We start from the raw sequence: 21,493 nt of genomic DNA, 5'->3' as shown, positions 1-21,493 counted from the left end.
CCTAATTTACAAGAATATTCAGTCATTCATCCTTATAATTTTATAAAGCATTCAAATTTTTTTCATACAACAACTTACACAGCATATTCACTGATATTTCATCAAGTTACATATATACATAGTCAAAATAATTCCCAAACCTTTGGTCTAAAAATTTGTTTAGCAAAGCTATACTTATACCATCACTAAATTCATGTGATACTACACAAAAAATATTTTCTGCTATTGGGGTGGTTCACATATGTGTATATGAAAAATGCTATACTTTATATAGTTATAGTAATTTCTGCATGTTATATTATTAAAGGTGACTTCCAAATAAGAACAAATTTGAATAATAATTTATTTACATAAACATTTTTTCAGAAGTATTTCAAATGCTTTTTTTAATTTGAATAAAGTTTTCCTTCATTTGAATTAGTATAGGCTATGACCAGAAAAGTAAAGGTTAAAAGAAAAATATGTTTATACCCCATAGTGGTAAATTGAAGTTAGAATTCAGATTTCAATGTGTATCCTTTCAATTTGCACTATAAGAACAGAACATTCTTCATTCCCCCATCAAATATTCTCTCCAACCAATATTGTCATTGCTGTGAGAAAATATTACTTATTTAAAGCATATCTTCAATGCTTGGGTACTCATTTGAAAACTCTATTGATTTAACATAGTTGGTACATTTTATATTTAAAATAGCATGCTCAATGTTTAATATATAATACTTCAGCATTTCAGATTTATACTTAATTTGCTGATGAAATTACAAGTGAACCCATGTCAAACTCAATACTTACACACTTGGTTTACTTTGAAAATTAAAGCACTGAGCTAGAAAACAAGCACACTGTTCAGGGACACTATCTTATAAGTTTGGATGTTAGCTACCCGCTGTTCTCAATAAATCAGCCTGCAAACTACTGACGACGCCAGAGCATTTCATCTCTCTATTTGTTGGGAACAACTGCCTACAAACCAAAAGCTTCTTCATTGAGTTTGTTCAGTCACAGATATCTTAACTCCTTTAGTATAGTTTATGCTTATAACTTTTTAAAGCAAAGGAAATACCAATAAATGTAATAGTAGAATAATTATGAATGAAAAATAAAATATTAATAGGCTAGTGCTGTTCCATTTTTCAATATATTAAAAGATTTGTCTAAATTCATTCTTCAAATCATAGTGTTCATAATACCTACAATTAGGAGAGGTTTATTATAATCAGTCCACCCTGGCTGGTTTGGCTCAGTGGATTGAGCGTTGGCCTGCGAGCTAAGTGTCGCTGGTTCGATCTTCCAGTCAGGGCACATCAGAGAAGGAAAACTCTGACTCCAAAAAACCTCCGCTGCCTTGCGGCATACCTCTTCAGGGGAAAGGCTAAGGGAGTAAACCCCGACAGAAAATCCGGAGCCGGAGTCCCTAAGGCGGTTTGACGTTGTAGTCAACACCGGCAACTCCTGCGGCGCACCTGAAGCCAAGCTGTATTGACTCCGTCTTTCCCTTGGATCCTTCAGCTGCGAAGAGAGGGGGGGTCTGCTGCATGGGCAACAGCAGATCCTCCATATCACCCTGCCCAGGCTCTGTAGCTTCAGCTTCACTGGAGAGGACACTCCAGCGTCATCGCAAGATGTCGACTCAACACGGGAGGAGACAGATACCGTGTCACTCCCGAGTCGGACTGCACAGCCATTCTCGGCGGTGCAGATAGACTCTTAAGAAGCTACACCATCGTCTCTCGAGACGGACGGCTGCCGACTATTATAATCAGTATATTTCAAAATAATTTCAATAATTTTATATTATACCATGTGCTTTGACTTCATCTTCATTGTTAAGTAGCTTAAGTAATTACTTATCCTTAAATAGTTTTGATTGGTGGAGTAAATTAAAAATAAATTTATGACTATAATTAGTATGTATGAATAATGCTGCATTTTTGTCCATTTTGCTACATGGTACATACAAATTGTTTGAGTTGTTCTGCGCTTTAATGTCTAATTTATTTAACATAGAGAGCAAGCAATTCATAAAGAAATAATAAACAAGTTACACAAAACATAGGGTTCTTTTAAAAAAAAATTTAATAATTGATGTATTTAAGCTCTACCTTACTCTCCAAAAGCTTTTGTTACTCTTACTGATAACACAATGGGATAAAACTAAGCTGTTAAGGAAATCAGTGAAAGGTGATTAACAGAAGGCTGAGATAAAGCCAACCAATGCTGAGCTGGAGCTTCCCGGTCCCAGCTTGCATGACTGATTCTTTACATGCCTTCATATGCTCCTCTATGTTCAGTGGCAGCAGGCTAGTAGCTTGGGCCATGGAGTTGGAAGATGCCACAAATTGGGACAAATTTTCCTTTATTTTGGAGAGGAATTTTAGCAGCACCATCATGGAAGCTATTCCATCTCTGCAAATATCAACTAGAAAATATTCTGGTCTACTCCATCTCAGAGACTAAATGCTGCTCAATACGACAGAAGTCTGTAGCATGGAGCAGAGTCACCACAAATTTAACTGGGGTGTTTTTTAAATCAGTATCACTTGATACATTTAATTAGGCATCTATAGAATATGATTTTAAGTTATGTCATTCCCAGGTGTACCTTCTTCAATAAATTAGTGAGAAATATACAATTATATAATTGGTTGATATGATTGGTAATCTAGAGTGCCTGGATATAAGTTAATTAGGTATCTGTAAATACTGCAACACACCAAAGAGTGCTTTGGGCTAGCTTAGATTTTACTAAGCTATTTTCTTTAGCAATTAATAGCCAGTGTGTTGTTTCTTATGTTGTCATTATTTTGTGGCAATAAAGCCATAAGATTATTCTAGAGAAGTTGCATCTTGCTCTTTTAAGTTCCAAGGATATCAAAAGCTATTCTAGATCATTAAAGTTCAAGCAAGAGGTGAGGGATAGGGGGAAAAACAGCCTGTTTTTACTTTATCTGGGTATACAATACATTCCTTCAGACCCTCCATTATGATGCCAATGAGTTTCAGGGGATATTAGAGTATGAGTAGCTAAATGTATAAATTAAGTTTACAAAACTAGTAGCCTTTACATTATGTGTGGAATGCCCAGGGTTGTTACTATTGCTTTCTATTATGCAGCCATATACTCAATAATATACTAGCATATTACAATTATATTTTATATTATGTTCTATATTGTTAGATATATTATAATATAGGTATATGTATATATGCATATATATTTTATAAATAAATATACAAATAAGCAAACATATTCACAATGCATGTTTAACATTTTTTTCCAGATAGGTGTAATAATGTAAAAAATATAGAGACAATTGTTCTGTTCTTTCTTTTCTCAATGCCTAAAACCACCCCCCCAAATGCAAATAACCTCATTCGGTATATTGTGTTAGAGTAGATTAATGGTAGGTTAGTGGTAAATAGCCAAGTCTATACTTTGATGGCTTATTTTACAGTCCGTTGGATGAAAGTTCAATGTATGATGTAAGAAAGCATTCATTTTTGACAATGAGAAAAATCAGGTTTGACAGGTTTCAAATCAGCTCTTGCAATTACTAACTAGCTAGGTGATCTGGACAAGAAAATCACCATTTTAAGCCTCAGGTTCTTCATCTATAAATTCTAGAGGAACTTAAAGATTCCTGTGAGGGGTTTATAGCTTTTAGTGAATACCTTGAAGGAAAAATATAGTACTTTTAAGTATGAAGTCCAGGTCATATCTCTAGTTGTTGCGGAGGAATGGATTGGGGAATGAGAAGATAGAGAAATTCACTTAAAACAAAGAAAAAAAAAGGAAGAAAGAAAGAAAGGAAGAAAGAAAGAAAGGAAGGAAGGAAGGAAGGAAGGAAGGAAGGAAGGAAGGAAGGAAGGAAGGAAGGAAAGAAAGAAAGAAAGAAAGAAAGAAAGAAAGAAAGAAAGAAAGAAAGAAAGAAAGAAAGAAAGAAAAGAAAGAAAGAAAGGGAGAGAGAGAGAGAAAGGGAGAAAGGAAGGAAAAGAGCAGATATGATAGACTAAAAAGTGAGTAAGACTTAAGTTCTGTTTGATCATTTAGAGAAAATTTTAGAGTGACAGAATTATTTTCCTTGGCATTTATTTAACTGAAGCCTTTTAATATCAACTGTGCTTTTGGATCTAGATTTCCTTAAATCAGAGAAGAACCTACACTATACCTCATTTGAGCTTGAATTCCTATTATAAATCTGAAAAAACAAAACAAACAAAAAAAAAACAACAACAACAAGCCTCACACACATCAGTTATGTATTACACATGTGAGAATAAATAAGAATCTGTCCTCATTCCTGATTTGACTGTACAGGACCAATTTGTAGTATAAGAAAAAGATCTGACAGCAATTATCATTTAAAAACATGGACTATCTCGGGAACTTTTGGTTCAAATTCTCAAACAAGTCGTGACTAAGAAAAATCCTCTTTGTAATGCTGATATACTGTCTCTCAGTAAATTAGACCAGGTGTGTGGTGGGAAGAATATTATTCTGTTTATTTCTAATGGAAGAGAACAGCATAAATCTGGCTCCTGAATCCAGAAGGATCATTTTATGGGTCTCCTAGATTGGTATTTGCTATCTCTTTAAATGAGAAAAAAAGGAACATAAAATACCAATATCAGTTATCTATTTGTGATCAAAGAGTTTATCTAACAAATAAGTGCTATAAAAAAATGGTGACATGGAAAATTTGTTTCCTTTAATCGTCACGTTCTACCAAGACCCAGCTTTTCTAGTGATGATCCCATCTGAATGGAAGTCACTATCCCTCCACTGAAATACAATTCTAAAAATCTAGTACATTATTATCTCTAGTCTATGCATTTGTGGATGTGAATGATGGACTATCAAAGCAGGAGGACATGTACTTTCTTACAATCATGCATATAAGAAAATCATTCCACAGTGAATTTAGAGGGACAAGTGCAAGTCTAGGTATTGAGTTTGGTGCCTTTTACAGATTTTGGTAAATTAGAGCTTGAATTCAGGCCTGTCACTTTCCAAAACTCCAGCACATAAAATTACTACCGTATGTCTCTCTCAGGAATAGTGGTCAGAAGTTCAACACTGCATTAGTACTCTTCAAAGTCTTCAGGGCTCTTTTTCTAATAGTGTAATATCTGATTTGCACAGGATGTCCTAAATCCAGTGGCTATTTACATCCATGTCTATGAATTTTATTTATTTTTGTTGAAAGTACACTTATTTAAATATTGAATTCTGTAGTGTATGGAGGTAATTTATGTAAATCACTTCCCTTGTGGTCAAAAGATTGGGTCACTTTTAACTCAAGATTGCTAGCATATAGGACTAAAGTTTACCAAAGGATGGGCAATTGGTGGGAAAAAAAAAAAAAGGAATATAGGAACAAATGACCGTTCAGGGGGAAGAGAGAGAGAGGAAGTGAGAATTCGTTGTGTGTGTGTCTGTGTGTGTGTGTGTGTGTATGTGTGATAGAAAGAAGATTATACTTGATTTAAAATATAGATACAGTAGTAAAAATAGGCTGTTTGAAGAAATTCTATTTGAATAGAAAACGATTCAAAGTTGTACATGAACATTTGGAGAAATAGCTCCTCATTGGAAAATCTGTAGTACACAGATGAATTAAACATAATATCGGTATCTGCATTTCTGGGAGTATATATATATACACATCCTAGTAATTTTTGAAGACCTAATATCAGAATGTTGCAAACTCTTAAAGAAGCTTAAAAGTTATGACATGAACCATTGGGGATGATGGAGTGGGGTTGGGGGGCTGTCCATATATTGCAGCCATGGTGAGAAGAAAAATTTAAAAAGAGAGAATAAATATGCAGAACTTTAAACTAGTTAATGCCACAACTGCAAGAATAATAAGCAGATTAAACAATGTCAAACACTAAAAAGAGTAACAATAAAAGTTAAAGTAAATGACACTTGATCAATTGAGTTAAAATAAGAGGAGTTGAAATAGTTATTTGGTAACACATAAACACAGATGAATGAAATAAAGCATCACATGTGTGTACATTATACACACACACACACTCACCTGTATATATGTATATACATATGTGTATATATATATATACACACACACATATGTATATAAATATATATACATATATATATACACATATGTATATAAATATATATACACCAGTATACAGTGTTTATAAAATCAAGAAACATTAATAAACACATAGCATGCCAAACATTACTAATCCATGATCGACAAATATACAAGTTTCTCTTAAGAAAACATAGCCATCTATTGTTATCAATAATTTCTAAGAACAAAAGTATATAAAGTTGGCCAAAACTATAGAAGAGATTTTAGGTTAGATAGACAAGAGCATGTCTAAATCCTTCTTTCATGAAGAACTCAGAACTCTAAAGACTCTCTGAATATAAAACACTAGTTGAATAACTCATTAGTTCAGTTGACTGACAGACTACTCAATTATTGGTAAATAATTGGTAAAGACTATTCAGACAGGAACAAATATGCAAATATTCATGTTTCTTCTCACTGTCAACTAGGTCTTTTGTACATTACTTCAGACAATAGACTGAACCCTAAATACATGGCCATATTATTGACCCATAATGAGAACGCTATAGTATATAATTGACTAAATTGTAGACTATAGATTTAAAAAGAATATCCCCAGTCTTTAAAATTGGTGAAGTGCTTAAATTTATATAGTTTAAAGCCTAGTAACACATAAAATATTTCCTGCTTGGATGTATTATTAGCAGACAAAATGGACACTAAAATATTTCTAAATCGAAAGAAAAGATTACATCAGGAAGACAATTCAAATTATCTGATTATTTTGATGTTTTTCTAATATATTATAAAAATACTTCTCATATTTCTTTTTTCTTCCAAATTCAGTACCTGGGGAAATAGCGGTAGTGTTAGTTGATATATTGTGTGCAGATGGTTTTAAAGAGTTAATATGGCTCTTTAACTGGAAGATAATAAATGACCTGAGTTAAATCTCCCATAGCACTACTTCCAGATCACCAGGGCAACCTTTTGCTTCACTGGTTCAAATGTGCCTTGGTGGTTTAAACCATAATTGCACTTCCCTGGACACCTAATTGACTACAAGAGACTGACTTAGCTACATTGAATAAAATTTCATTACTTTAATTATTGTTCATTGAGGTGTTCCAAAATTTTAAAACAAACTGTCCATGTGAAATCTCATTTCCAGGAAAAAGAAAAAAAAATGTGCTATCTAAAATTAATTCATCTTTTAAATAAAATACAACTTTATGCTAGAAGGGAAAGCTTGGGGTGTAAGTAAAATAATCTTTGTTGATAAAGCTTATGATCTGAATGCAATCTTTACTGTCAAATAATAGAAGAAAATATTTGGATAATTGAAAATAATACTAATAACGACTAAAACATCTAGAACATTCAAATTAGGCTCATAGTGAGCTATTCTGTGTACAGCTGCATATTCCCATGAGGTGGGGCATTGATATAATATTCACTTTATAGAAGAATGAAGTATAAAAAATTTAAATAAATTTTCCAAGGCCACACAGCTAGAAAGAGGCAGAGCTAGAATTCAAGGCAAGATTTTTTTTTTTTTTTTTTTACTTCAGTGGTCTTAACCATCACACTGTTAAGCAAAATTAAAATAAAAACATTGATAATTTCAGTGGCAATGTAATTTAGTATGTTTGATATTCTGATAAACATGTTTTATATTACCTCATCTAATCCACACAATAAACCTTCTACTCTACATATCTTTACTTGGCCCATAGGAAAGGAATCACTTACCCTCACCCTTTGTATTATTCTGCTGGGGTGCTCATCACAAGGTTCCACACAATTCTATAGGCTGGAAGTCCAACATCAAGGTGTCGGCAGTATTGACTCCTTCTGAAGATTGTGAGGAAAATCTGTCCCATGTCTCTCTTCCCTAGTGTCATGTGGTTTCCTGAAATTTTGGTGTTCCTTGGCATGTAAAGGTATCACCCCAATCTCTGCCTTCACATTCACATGGCATTCTGCCTATGTGTGTGTGTGTGCCCAAATTTCCCCTTTTTATAAGGACACAGTCATGTGGAAATAAGGTCTACCCTAATGATTTCATTTTAACTTGATCATGCAAAGACTTAATTTTCCAGTAAGTTCACATTCATGGGCTCTGTGGTTTAAGGCTTCAACACATGAATATGGAGGACAGGGAATAAAATTCAATCCACACACATGTCTTGCTCTCCCTCCCACTTATTTTTAGTTCTCTTGCACAAGAGAAATGTTACTAATATAACTGGTGAGAGCCAGAGCCATTTATTGTGCCATTTCTCAACTTTTGGAAGCATAACTGACTTACAGGTCTAAAACCAGTCTCCATACACTCCTATCTCCATGTGGTACACACACCTGATCCTTGCGACTAGGCCACCATCACCTCTGTGTTTCTTGCTAGAAAAGTCACTGAAATTCTTCTCCACAATAGCAATTTCATATTATAGAAGTATAAATTGAACTATGGTTGCCTTTTGGAACTAAGCCAGAAAAACTATTCTACCTGAAAGTATCTGGGTCTTTTCCAATTTACCAAAATAATATAACTGGTTTTCTATTTGACTATTAATGATCCTGCTATTGATGCCTTTGTGACTGGCAAATCCATAGCTGAAAAGGTGTGAATAGAAAAATTCTAGCAGAAAAAGACTACTTCCAAACCTTGACAGATATGATATGGGTCTCGATATTTATGCTAGTTTACAGATAAGGAAACAATAACTTGGGAGTTGAGTAACTTAATTAATGTTTCATGCAAACAAAAGAACAAATAAACAAATTTTAAAAAAAGAGCAGAAAAGACAAATGGCTTTTCTGATATATATTAACTTCCTTCCTTCCTGCCAAAAAGTCCAAATAAAATACATTTTATTAAATCCCCTAAATAACTTCCAAATGGGTTTAATTTTATGCTTTAGAAGACACTATTTTAAACTTGGCATACACTTAACAATAACAAGTAGTAGTTTAGGATATGAATACGTGTGTGTGTGTGTGTGTGTGTGTGTGTGTCGCAGGGAAGAGCGGAGCAGAGCAGGAAACAGCAGAGCAGAGCAAACCTCTGGGTCCCACTGTTTGCAAGTTTGAAGCAGCACACCCTCCTCTGTTCCAGTGCCCGCTCCATTCTGGTGCTATCCCTGTCTGCTTTTGTTTTAGCAATACAGGATTTGAAATGAAAATATCTAACTTATTTTAAATTTCATGAATGTGAAACAAAGCATTTGATAGTCAATTTATAGTAAATTAAACATTTTTATTTTTTCTTATATCTATTAGAATTCCATTTGGCTACTGGACACAAAAACTGACTTACAGTAGCCTATATAAATAGAAATATATTTTCTTATATAGCAAAATGTCCAAAGGTGGGCAGTACAGGGTTGATAAATTGCTTAAGGTGTCTTAGAGAACTGTATCACTAATGCTCCCTAATTCCCAGTACTCCTGCCCTTCCTTCCCAAGCACTTTGAAGACTGTATTCTCTTGCCCTCTTACAGCTATCTAGGCAAGACTATGTGACTAGTTCAAGCTAAGGTAGTTAAAAGCCCTTTCCTGACCCTTTTGATCTCATTCCTTCCCTGCCTTGACTTAGAAACGCTGTGCTATAATTGCACATACAAGATAGTAACAGACTAAATTCCACACACTACTATTTAAAAGGCAGTTGTCTTTGAGCAGCGATTTTTAACTGATGTGCAACAAGAATTTAAAAAAAGAAAAGGCAATACAAGACGATTCAGTCTGAGGTCCTGCTGACCTCTTCTCCCTAGATTGTCAAATTAAAAAAAAAAAAAAAAAAAAAAAAAAAAAGACAACTACAATAGTCATCAGTGTGAATGTCCTGTCTTGGGCCATAAATATATAAGGTCATATGATAGATCTGCATCTTAGTGGTCATGCTGCATAATAAAGTTGCATCCAGTTGGATGACTCTTGGTACCAGAAAGCCTTATATACAAGTAGAGGCACCTGATCTTTTTTAAGTCACTTTGAAACAAAAAGGGTAGCTAATTACCTTTATCACATTTTTGTAAATAAATCAAAACTATACCTATTTTTGTCATAATCTCAAATAATATATTTTGGTATGTCATAGACTATTAATAATTAGTTTATGTGTGCCAGGAGGAGAGAATGCTTAAAAAAATCTCTGCCCTACAGATGATACAACTGACTTTGTTTGAGTGAGAAATAAATATGTGTTTAGTAAGCCACTGAGATGTCAGGATTAATTTGCTTCACTCCACAGCCTAGACTCTGACTAATTCATAACGATGACTTTCCTCATTATTCTTGCAGTCAGGTCATCGCCACCCATTCAGCCATCATCATCACATTTCAAGCCAGAAGGTAGAGAAGAAGGTGAAGGGGAAATAGCCAAAGAAAATCCTAACCAAGTATGCTTTTTCAAATTTCTCTCCCAAAAGGCAAAATTCAATGATTTGTACATCGATTCCTATGACTGAAATTCTTTCACATCGCCATTACAGTTGCCTGGGAGTGTTGAAAGGTGATTATATTTAACTGAATATACCACCATTCCCCAAATCTGTAAGAAGGAAGAGAAAATTGGCATAAAGTATTCACCCAGTCATGTCTGTCATAATCTTCATGGAATTATTCTACAAAATAGCTGTTTCCAACAATTTTAAGAACCTTCTAATTTCAATATGCTTCTAAATGACTTCTTTCTTGTCTTTTTTTTTTAATTTTAACCCTCATGGCCACTATCGTCCCTGAAACTGTCTCTCCTCATTGCTTCCATGGAACCTATCTTTCTGCATTCTTCTTTCTCTCATCTTTCAATTTTGTTCATGAATTTCTCTTCCTGCCCATATCTCAAAGTTGCTTCTACTCAGTTTTTATTATTCCACTAAGATCCTTTGGGCTCAGATACTTCTATAGCTCTAACCATTATTTCTCAAAATTATTCTCATTCTATTTCATCTCTTGCCTTATTCTTTGGAAATCCAAGTATTTAAATAATGATATGCTTTTCTCCATTAAATTATTATTTTCCCTATATTCCTCATTTCATTTAGAATTAGAAAACTTTGAGAGAGGCTCAATCCCTCCATCTCTATTATCCCATCTCATTTTCAATTGATTTGCAAGTACCAAAACTGTCTACTAAGTTAAAACAACATCATCATCCCCATTTTCAACTTGAGTGCAACTTCATCATTTTTTGTTATTTTCATCTCTTATAGAACTGGGGTGCCTGTCTACATTCTCTCTCTACTCACTCAATGGCCTCCATTTTGCTTTACAAAATGATAATTCCAATTTCAAGTCTGATTATGTAACTTCCATGTTTAGAATCATTGTGTCTCCAACACCCCAATCAATCTTCACAGTCAAAGCCAAGTATATTAGTAAAATATGACAAGATCTTCATGGTCAGATCATCTTCCTGGGACCTTCATTTTTCATGGAACAAGGTGCCTGCTATTTTTTATACAGATGAGACTTTTAGCATTCTTGAGACACAACATACTATGTGATCTCTTGGAGATTTTACATTTGGCTGTTTCTGTTGGGAGATATTTCACGAATCTGTCTCATTTCTGTACATCTTGTAAACAGATGCATTGACTTCCTTATTTCTAGATTATCTTTCCAAGAATGCTTTCTTTAACAGCCTTGGAATATGTAGTTAATACAATCATCTGAAGTAAAGAGTGTGTTTCTTCATAGCTTTGAAAGATATAGCATCTTACGCCAGAGAAACAGGCAGACAATTCTTACTGTGTAGTATAACAGATTTAGGTGCCTTCAACTCAGGGTTTCTCTCTTACAATGGATCTTACCGCACATGCAGCTCTCACCTGGTCTTTTTCATGTTACCCTGTGGGATATCGGGTAAGAGAAACTGATAAACCTGAAATTCACCCTGTTTCTGTGTGATGATTAATAAAGCTCATTGGATCTGACTTAGGTGTCTTATTTCTTCTCGTGCATATTTGAAAATGTGGCAGGCTAACTTGTTAACTGACCAGTAGGATGCAATTTCTGACCCTTTAGAGTTCTTAACAGTGTCCTCCCTAGGCAATATTGCCCAATTTTACTTCCTATGGAACCCAGTCTTGCCATCTTAATTAATTATAAGCCTTGTTTTAAGACTTTGCTGAAATGTACTCCCTCTGTGAAGTTTGCCTTGTTTCTCCTGAGACAGTCTTTCCCTCCTTTGTTGCTCCAGATATGCTTTATATAAAAACATTCCATGGAAGTGTTTATTTACAAATGTTTTCCTTACCAGATTGTGATCTTGCTAAATATTATGTCTAGGTTTGCCTTTATATGCTATATACTGCCTGGTATGTAGCAAACACTAAATGACTCTCTCTTAAAAATAAATTTATTAATAGATTTTCTTACATGTACTCTCCAAAATGTGACTTAAAGCACACATACATGCACACATGGAATACCCTGATTTCCACTGTTCTGTTGTAACCAATATCTTTTTCCTACATGAACCAGCACTTTAATCTCACTTATTCCCTTAACTTGTAACGCATTATTACTTCCATCTTAAGCAAGTTGCCTGTAATTATAATTGTCTTTCTAAAACAGAAAATGCAACAGCTGCACCTACTCTGAAAATGGATCCTTGGAGAATGTAATTAAGTTATTTCAATTTGGAACGGAATATTATCAAGAGATATGGGATATATAACCTTAAGGCATACCTTTTCACCTGGTTTTTAATGCTATGTTATTTGCAGAGACCTAGATAACTAGAAAATTAGAATGTAAATTTTTTGCCTGCTCCAATCAGAGGTTTAATAAATGAAATTGTGTGTCACAGAATCTTACATGCTATAGTTAAAACTTTTGGTAGGTGATAGAAATAAAGAGGCTAAGGCTATGTGTTTATTATCTTTGTGCTACTCTTTACAACTTTATTTACTTCGTTTTATTGGCATGGAGTTTCCCTATAACCCATAAAAATAAGGCACAACCATGTTTAAATAACAAACTTAATCTGAAAAGAAAGCCTTTATAAATTTCTAACCTCTCCAGAAAAGCCTATTCCAAAGTTAAATTATTTTTTACAGATTATGCCTATAGAAATGTATATTTATATTAAAATATATACTTTTATACTTGGCAATTACTTTAAAGGTTATTTTATGTTTAAATAGTTCAAATATTATGGCAGAGTGTTTTAAAACACACTCTACATCTCATTTCTTATAATTTTACTTCAGATAATGGTGTACATTTTTATGGCTGAAATGATCAATATATGGCTAAATGATTGGTGTTGCAGCAAGCAATGTCTCTAAGCAAAACTCAGGCTAGAGGAAGTTTTATTTGATGAACATAGCATTTGATGTTACTAACACTTGGTAAGTACTGAAAAGTTAGCCAATGAATATAGAAGTCTGGCATTAAAAAGGTATTTCAGTAATCATCTAGAATAATCACTACTGAGTTCATGAGTTCTTTATTGCCAATAATCAATTGTCTACAGCTATGTAAAAATATTTTCCAAGAAAGAAACTTACTACCTACAGGCAATCATAGCTTTATGGTAAGTCATTAATTATTTTAAGTGTCTACTTATCTTGATCCAAATTTTCTCCATTATAATCTGTAACTATTAGCCTTAGTTTTTCCATTTGTTCAAACAGGCTAAGTAAATCCTGTCTGCATTATAAATATTCTAAATCACTGGAATAATATTATATGAACATCCCAAGTTTTAAATATTTTCTGCTTAAGATTATCATGAAATAGCTTCAATACACATATATAGTCAGCACTTCCAGCCCTAAGAGAGCCTTGGCTAATTCATTTCTTATCAACAGCGAGACAAAGAATTTAATAGTTGAAAGAATATTTTTGAAGATAACAGTAATGAAATGTACTCTTAGTATTCAGGATAATTAATCTACATCAATCTATTTAAGTGGAATTCAACATTATTAACATAACACTGGTACATGTTGATATTGACCTGCACATAAAATGAAATAATAGACGAAAATATTTACAGAGCAAGCTATTGTTATAAGTGATAATATACTTAGAAAAGAAAATGCAATGTTCCAGTGATCTCCTGCAGATGTCAAAATGCTCCACAGGTAACACGAAAGCTGAAACCTTTTATAAATTCCATGACTTGATCAAAGATAATCTGGCAGGAATTACTAGATTTAAAAAAATAACTGAAGCACGCAGTCATAATTTCTTATGGTCTCTGAAACTATTGTATTTTGATTGAGCATTTTCAACTGAAGCCAAGTTTAAAAATTGATGGAGTTTAAGAAAACAAACACAACAGAAAATTTTGCTTTATAAATGAAGTGGAATTTCATGGGTCTCATTATTTATATGTTAATAAAAGCATGGAAATAAGGATATACTCAAGGAGAATTTAGGGTAAATCCATGAATGCTATATATGCAACAAGTTACCTATGAAGAGTTCTAGATTGAGAATTCTCACACATAAAATTAACCTTTGAAGTTTATGCCTATTCAGCAAGTTGCCCATAATATATCCTTTGCTCTCACTCTCAAGGAAAAAGCTCATAAACTGATTTTAACATTGGTCTAACCCTTTGGAATATAAATAATGAAAAATTTAAATAATAAAGATAGAAGGAAGTGCTATAATACATTAAGTTTTTCAGGTAAAGGCAGTTTTATAATTATAAAATTTAAACTGTCATTTCATTAAATATTCAAAGCAAAGAATGTTTTGAAAAATGTAAAAAATGTAAAACATAGAAAGAGTAAATCTTTTGCCTGAATTTACCCAACAATTTAGTAGTAGAGATAACATATGCATATATAATAATTTCTGCTCTTGAAAATATTTTATATGGTCTTTCTTAATGTAACAGTTATAAATAAAGACAAAGCAAACTTGGTATCATTAAAGTATCTCCTCAGTTACAGGATACAGTGGATACCAAATGAAATGATGATAATAAAACCATAAACTATGGTTATAATAATGTGAGCCATGTTTTATTATATGGGAAAGTCTAAGAAGATAACTTACAACTATAATGTCACCAGAACCACAGATGTGAATTTTTTAAATCATTGAATAATTAATCATTTTAATCAAGAAATGGTTTGAAAAGCTGTTATAACATTTTTTATCCATATATTACTTCAGTTGTACACTATAACTTGACAACTGTATGTACTACAAAGAGATTACCCTCAAAAGTTTATATAACTTCTATTGTCATACAGTTGGCCCACTTCACATACCTGAATATGACCTGCAGTTGCAAGTCCACAGATGTGGAGGGTCAACTATATATATATATATATTAATCTAAACCATTTTATATAGGGAATTTGAGCATTCATGAATTGCATTATCCTCAGTGGGTCCTGGAACCAGTTCTCTATGGATACTAAAAGACAACTAGGTTTTTGGAAAGTCAAAATTATACACAAACTTTTGATTGCACTGGGGTCAATGATCCTACCTTCTTTGTTTTTCAAGGGTCAACTATATAAGTACGAGGTAACACACTTTAGAAAGAAATAATAAAAAGGTTATCCTAGGAGGCTTGTTTTTCAGTTATGTCTTATTATATAATTTTTATTATATCAGACCAATGTGATTCTGTCATCAAGACGATCATAAAAAATACTAAGTAACAATAAGAATTATCTGTGAGACAAGATCAAGTAAACTATTCTCTATAAGCACTGGTTCACTAGTGTTTAATATTATGCCATATATAAAGAAAATAAGAGATTATTTCATCCATGTAATCAGAACTCATGAATATTTTATTAACTAGTGTAAATATATTCCCCAGCACAAAGTCTCATGTATTTGTTGAATAAATGAAAACTAGACTTTCCTTTTAACATGAAGTATACAAAGTCTGTCCAGAAGAAGTCCAACCATTGTTAATCTAACAAAAACAGTTTGTGTGACATCAAAGTAACCTGACAGTCAGGGATAGTGGACTGGATTGCACATAAATGGACAATGACGACTTCACTATAATAGTCAGTGGGGCAAAAGATGTCACTGAGGTTTTTTTTTGTTTGTTTGTTTTTTTCATTTTTTTCATTCTCAAGCATTTAAACCACAATTTTGCAGGTTTTTTTTTGCACTGAGGCCTCAAATTATCATGAGAAGAATTAAAGTTGTATAACCCTAAGTGTCATGGCCTGAAGGAGGGGAAAACACAAACAGAAAATAAAGTGGATATAGGAGTGGATATAGGTGTGTTATTTTTGTCTCATTTTAAAAGGTATCTATTAAGATCATAGCCACATTTGGTAATTTTACTGAAGCCTAGTCAACTATGAATACCTTTTTAAAAAACATTTAGCTAATGTCCTTTTGTCATCACTCCACAGTATCACCTACTCCTCTTCACATGTTTCCTTCTCTTATCTGAATACCTTTTTCCCTTAGTTTTCTGCCTGCTTCTCTAAATGCACATCCTCAGGGTTCTTATGCAGATCATCCTTCTAAACCTGGGTTTTATAAGTCGTTGCTATGCAGGCCTAGTCCTCCTCCCCTCCTGTCTTCTCATATCATCCTGTCTTTCTGTAGCTCTAATTCATGACATCGACTGGTTCAATTACCAACTATATATCCATTTTTCTTCTACTAAGAGCTCCTGAGTCATATAGACAGATATAGTTATCTATCAGATTGCTTTAATAGAATGTCTAAAATATTTCAAGCTAAATAAATCTAAAACAAACTGAAATTTTCATAGCATTCCTATTGCAAACTTGACCTTCAGTCAACATTTTCCAATATGTCTTTACACTTTTGCACAAGTTAGAAAATAATGTTTTATTTGAGCACTATCTTTTATCAGTCCTCAATTCATTACAGAGTCCTTTTTATTATACCTCCTAAATATCACTCAACTCATTCTACTTCTTTATCGCTATCAATACCGTCATAATCCAAACTACCATGATTTTTTTCTTGGATTACAGCAATCATGTATTAAGTGGTCTTCTCACTGTGAATAAACCGCACTTCAAATCAATCCTTAAACATAAGTAAGAATAATCATTTGAACATTCAGACCTCTTTATGTAATTGTTTTTGATAAAACAATTTAATAAAACCCCACTCTTCTTACCAAATCCTTTACATGGCTTAAAAGGCCCTTCCTAGTCTAGTGTTTATATATTTATTTCCTTCACCAATCTCATGATTCCTAAGCTACTTTACCATTCAATAATTCAAGTGTATTCAAATTTTTAAAATAGCATAAAGAGACATTTTGTTTTTTAAACTATTATATCCTAAAAGTATGTTCTATAAGCTGTAGAGTTTTCAGAACATGTCTTGAGTTTCTAAATAAAGAGACCATCCTCACTCAGATTATATTGTTTAAATTTTGCTTTCATATAACAGGGTACATAAAAGATATATCTATAAAAAAACAAAGCCAAATTTCTTCCAGGACTATTCAATTACTTTGGAAGGAACCATCAAGTATGGACCAGCACACTAAAGAACATGAGTGTAAATTACATTGGAAGAATTTTAGTTTTCATGCACAAATTTTGATTATCACATAACTTTTCATTGATAGAGTAATAAAGAAATATTGATGGAAAGCTCTTTCAAATTTTCAATCTATTTGCTATATTGGTGCCCAGATCTTCTAAATTATCCCTTAGCTCTGACAGTTGCCACTTATAATTTTCCTTTTAACTCTAAGTTCTTTCAAATATTTAAGTCTTTAAAAGCCCACACATAGCTATTCTTTGATCTGCAGTTTGCCTTAGGCTATGACATCAACACTAGGATAACAGAAACTACTTACCATATTGTAGGTGGCTCAGAACCTTCTATTTCTAAGTAATCATACTTTTCTTCCATTTGGAAATCAGTAAATATGAGTGAGATCGTGTCCCCAGGCTCAGCCACAATGGTCCAAGTGCAATCGGCATTGTTATGGTATTCATTAGGAAAACTGGGACTTGATATGATGCCACTGGATCCTCTCATTGTTCCTCCACACGCATCTTCAGCTGTTGATAACAAGGATGAAATGTTCAGATATGTCATTAAGAGAAATGCAACTCTTTTAACATTTTTACTAAAGTAACATAAATAAATATAAACTACATCTTGACAATTCTACAGTCATGGTTGAAACAACAATAAAAATAAGTGAAAATCTACATTCCAATTCATCTCAGAATAATAGAACCATAAATATCTTTTAATTGATTAGCTGATGATGCTGACTCTTAAGGTCTTTGATGAGAAATCTTCAATTAGTCTATGCATGTTTATGTCAGGGCTGAGCTTTAGTTTTATTTTTTTAATCTAGCTCATTACAAAGTCAAGAAACAATTTGAGGAAGAATGTAATATAGTTTTTTTTCAATGGCATGATTCAAAAGCTATTGAAAATACTTGTGGAAATGCAATTTAAATAAATATACATCATATATCCAGGAACTTTTAATCAGAAAGAGAAATAATATAGTAATGAATACGTCTTTGTTAATATATTCCCTATGACCTCATCAATGTAAATATATTTTTCTAGGTATTCATATATATATATATATATATATATATATATATATATACACAATATTATAAATAATTGTCCTACTAACTTTACTTTAGAACCTATGGTTTTTGTTTTCCAAATAGGGGTCATGAATTCTTCGTAAGTCTATTTTTGACCGATAGTGTATGCTCACTGAGGAGTTACATGACTGGCTGTGGTTAGTGTGAAAGTATAAGATACAGCTCCTTGTTTCATAAATAAATTAAAGCTATGAAATTTGTTTTGTCATAACACTATTTAGACCAGTTGAGTTAATGAGTTACTCATTTACTTGTGCAATAAATTGTCTCAAAATTTTGTTGTTGTTGTTGTATTCATCCACTCAGGGGATTCTTCCAATTCAAGTGAACTGTTTGAGGAAAAATCTGGCTCTCCAATTATTATTTCATTTAATAGATAATAATCCATAACTTTCATAAGCAGAGGTGGGCAGCATCCTATTTGACTCCACAATGGGCAGGGAATAGCAAATGCATTGGTACTGGGGAAAACATGATGATTATGCTATATGGATCAAGTAACATTAGCTTCTTTCTGCCCCACTCTTTATCCATTTAATTCTGCAATTCATAAATTAAAAGCATGAATATATTACTCTTAAAAGATATTAAATTAATTGTAGACTATATAAATATTTTCAATTGTAAATTATTTTCATTGCATGTCCTCCCAAATTTTTTAAGTATTTTTGGAATTAAAATAAACTAGTGGTTCCAGTTTTGACTATGAGACATAGTACTATAATTTTCTTGCCAGAACACACAATGCAGTCCCTCAGTACCTTACCTTTAGCATCCGGTAAATATGACTTGCTGTTCCCCATCCCCAACCATGAACTAGTTCTACTCTTTATCTTCTCAGTACCAATACTAGGGTTGAGTGCTGCTTTGAAAACAAAATGCTACACTATTATATATTCATAGTGGAACTGATACCCAGTCTATTGGAATCAGCTCTGGGAGCTGTTTATTTCCCTCTCTCTAGATATTTCAGCTCACACTCAGATTAAAGGAAAAAACTATCCATATTATAATTCAAGCATTTCTATAAATCAATATGTCCAGTCGTGGATAGTGACTCTCAAAGAAAAACAAAAATTACTTTGTTTGGGTTAAGGTTCTTTGCTCCCCCTGGTTGGATTCGTCATAGATGGGGCAAAGGTAAGGCAGAGAGGTGGGCCCTTCCTCCCTGTTCTCCTTCCTAGTACTCCTGTTCATCCATTCTTATTCCCTGAGCTCTCTGCGATTCCTCCTAAAGTTGGAAATAGGAAGGATCAGAGGACTTGAATCTTTTCATTTGCCTGCTACTGATTCGGTACAGCTTTCCAAGAATTATGGCAGATGACTACAAAATTATTCTTTTGCTTATGTTATTTTTTGTGGGTCTCTCAGAGATTTCCCAATCAGTTCCCTCACGGGTGAGTGGGTCTCTGTGGCTGGCTGATTACATTTCTCCCTCATGCCATGGGAATAGAATTGTGTGTTTCCATCTTATTTCTGACTGTCTTTGTATCCCTGAGGTGAGCCTCTCAGGCAAGACCTAAGACAGAAATTCCTCACACAGTCCTGCATTTGGTCAAATGAAAACATGCCACATATATGCATTGTCTGTGGAAATACAGTTTCTTCCCACATGCGGCCCTATGGGTTTCCAACAGACATTTAAATATTTCAATCATGGTTTTAAAAATAACACATGTGTCCTCCAAGTTCCAGGGCATACAAATAAAATTCTCTGTATGGCCCCCTTGAAGTTCCTCAATCTAGGTTAGCTGAAGAGAAAAATAACCCCACGCTTCTAAAACATGAAATAGAGAGCAACTCATAGAACAGCTCACTCCAGGGAAATTATTTTACAACAAGATACCTTCAAGACTAAAAATTTATTCATTTACACTTGGAAACAAGAAGGAGAACTCAGATCTTCCAGCAAACAAACCAATGCTCTTGCCAATTCTTGTATCTACTTCTTTATACAGTACTGCTGTTCGATCTCTTTATTACTACAGAAACTATCATAGAATCCTCATGGGACAGAATGGTGGAAAAGGTAAAGATTGCTTTTAGTACTTGTCCAATATGCACTATTTTGCTAAGGTGGCCCTACCTAAATGCTAGAACCTATGTATTGTGATTTGGTCTGGATTTAGGACAGTATTTATAAAAACCTATACATTTTCTGTAATTATGGATTCTTAGAGCAGAAGGTACTACATACACCAAAATGTTTACTTTAACCAGAGTTAGAACACATGAAAGACAGCATTAAAACAAACTGCGAAGCCCTTAAACCCAGTGCTGTGCTCTGTCAGCGAAGTAACACTGCTTGGTCCCTGGTCAAATGAATTAGTACAAATCCTGTAAATGATAGAACCTTAATTTTTTTAATTGAAGTATAATTGGCATATAATAGCCTATTAATTTCAGGTGTACATCATAGTGATTTAATATTTATATTAATTATGAAATGATCACCAAAATAACTCAGGTTAACAGCTGTCATCATGGAAAGTTATTATAATATGATCGACTACATCCCTGTGTTGTGGAAGTTTGTACCTCTTACTAACCTAACATCTTCACCCCTTCATCCCTCTTGCAACCACAAGTTTGTTTCCTGTCTTTATCAGTCTGTTTTTATTTTTATTTTTTCTTCATTACTTTTGTTCTTCCGGTTTCACATATAAGTAAAATTATATAATATTTGTCTTTCTCTGACTTATTTCACTCAGCATAATATCCTCTATGCCCACCCATGTTATCACAAATGGCAAGATTTATTTCCTTTTTAAGGCTGAGTAATATTCCATTCTATATACATATTACAAATTCTTTATCAAAACATCTATTGATGGACACAGGTTGCTTCTATTTCTTGGCTAC

At 33.3% G+C, this 21,493-nt stretch overlaps 1 protein-coding gene across 3 annotated transcripts in view; it reads right to left on the bottom strand.

Annotated features, from left to right (window-relative positions):
• The window catches only part of CSMD3 (CUB and Sushi multiple domains 3), a 908,638-nt gene that overhangs the window by 638,902 nt on the left and 248,243 nt on the right, over window positions 1–21,493 (bottom strand). For all 3 annotated transcript variants that reach the window (XM_090283433.1, XM_090283434.1, XM_090283435.1), the window contains exon 5: window positions 17,851–18,058. In XM_090283433.1, the coding sequence (XP_090139559.1) occupies window positions 17,851–18,058 (208 nt within the window). The remainder of the gene's footprint in view (window positions 1–17,850; window positions 18,059–21,493) is intronic.

The sequence above is a fragment of the Furipterus horrens genome, unplaced genomic scaffold, assembly GCF_987537825.1.
Source record: "Furipterus horrens unplaced genomic scaffold, mFurHor1.1.pri manual_scaffold_7, whole genome shotgun sequence".
In the NCBI taxonomy this organism is placed as follows: Eukaryota; Metazoa; Chordata; class Mammalia; order Chiroptera; family Furipteridae; genus Furipterus; species Furipterus horrens.
This window is presented reverse-complemented; position numbering and strand designations above follow the sequence as displayed.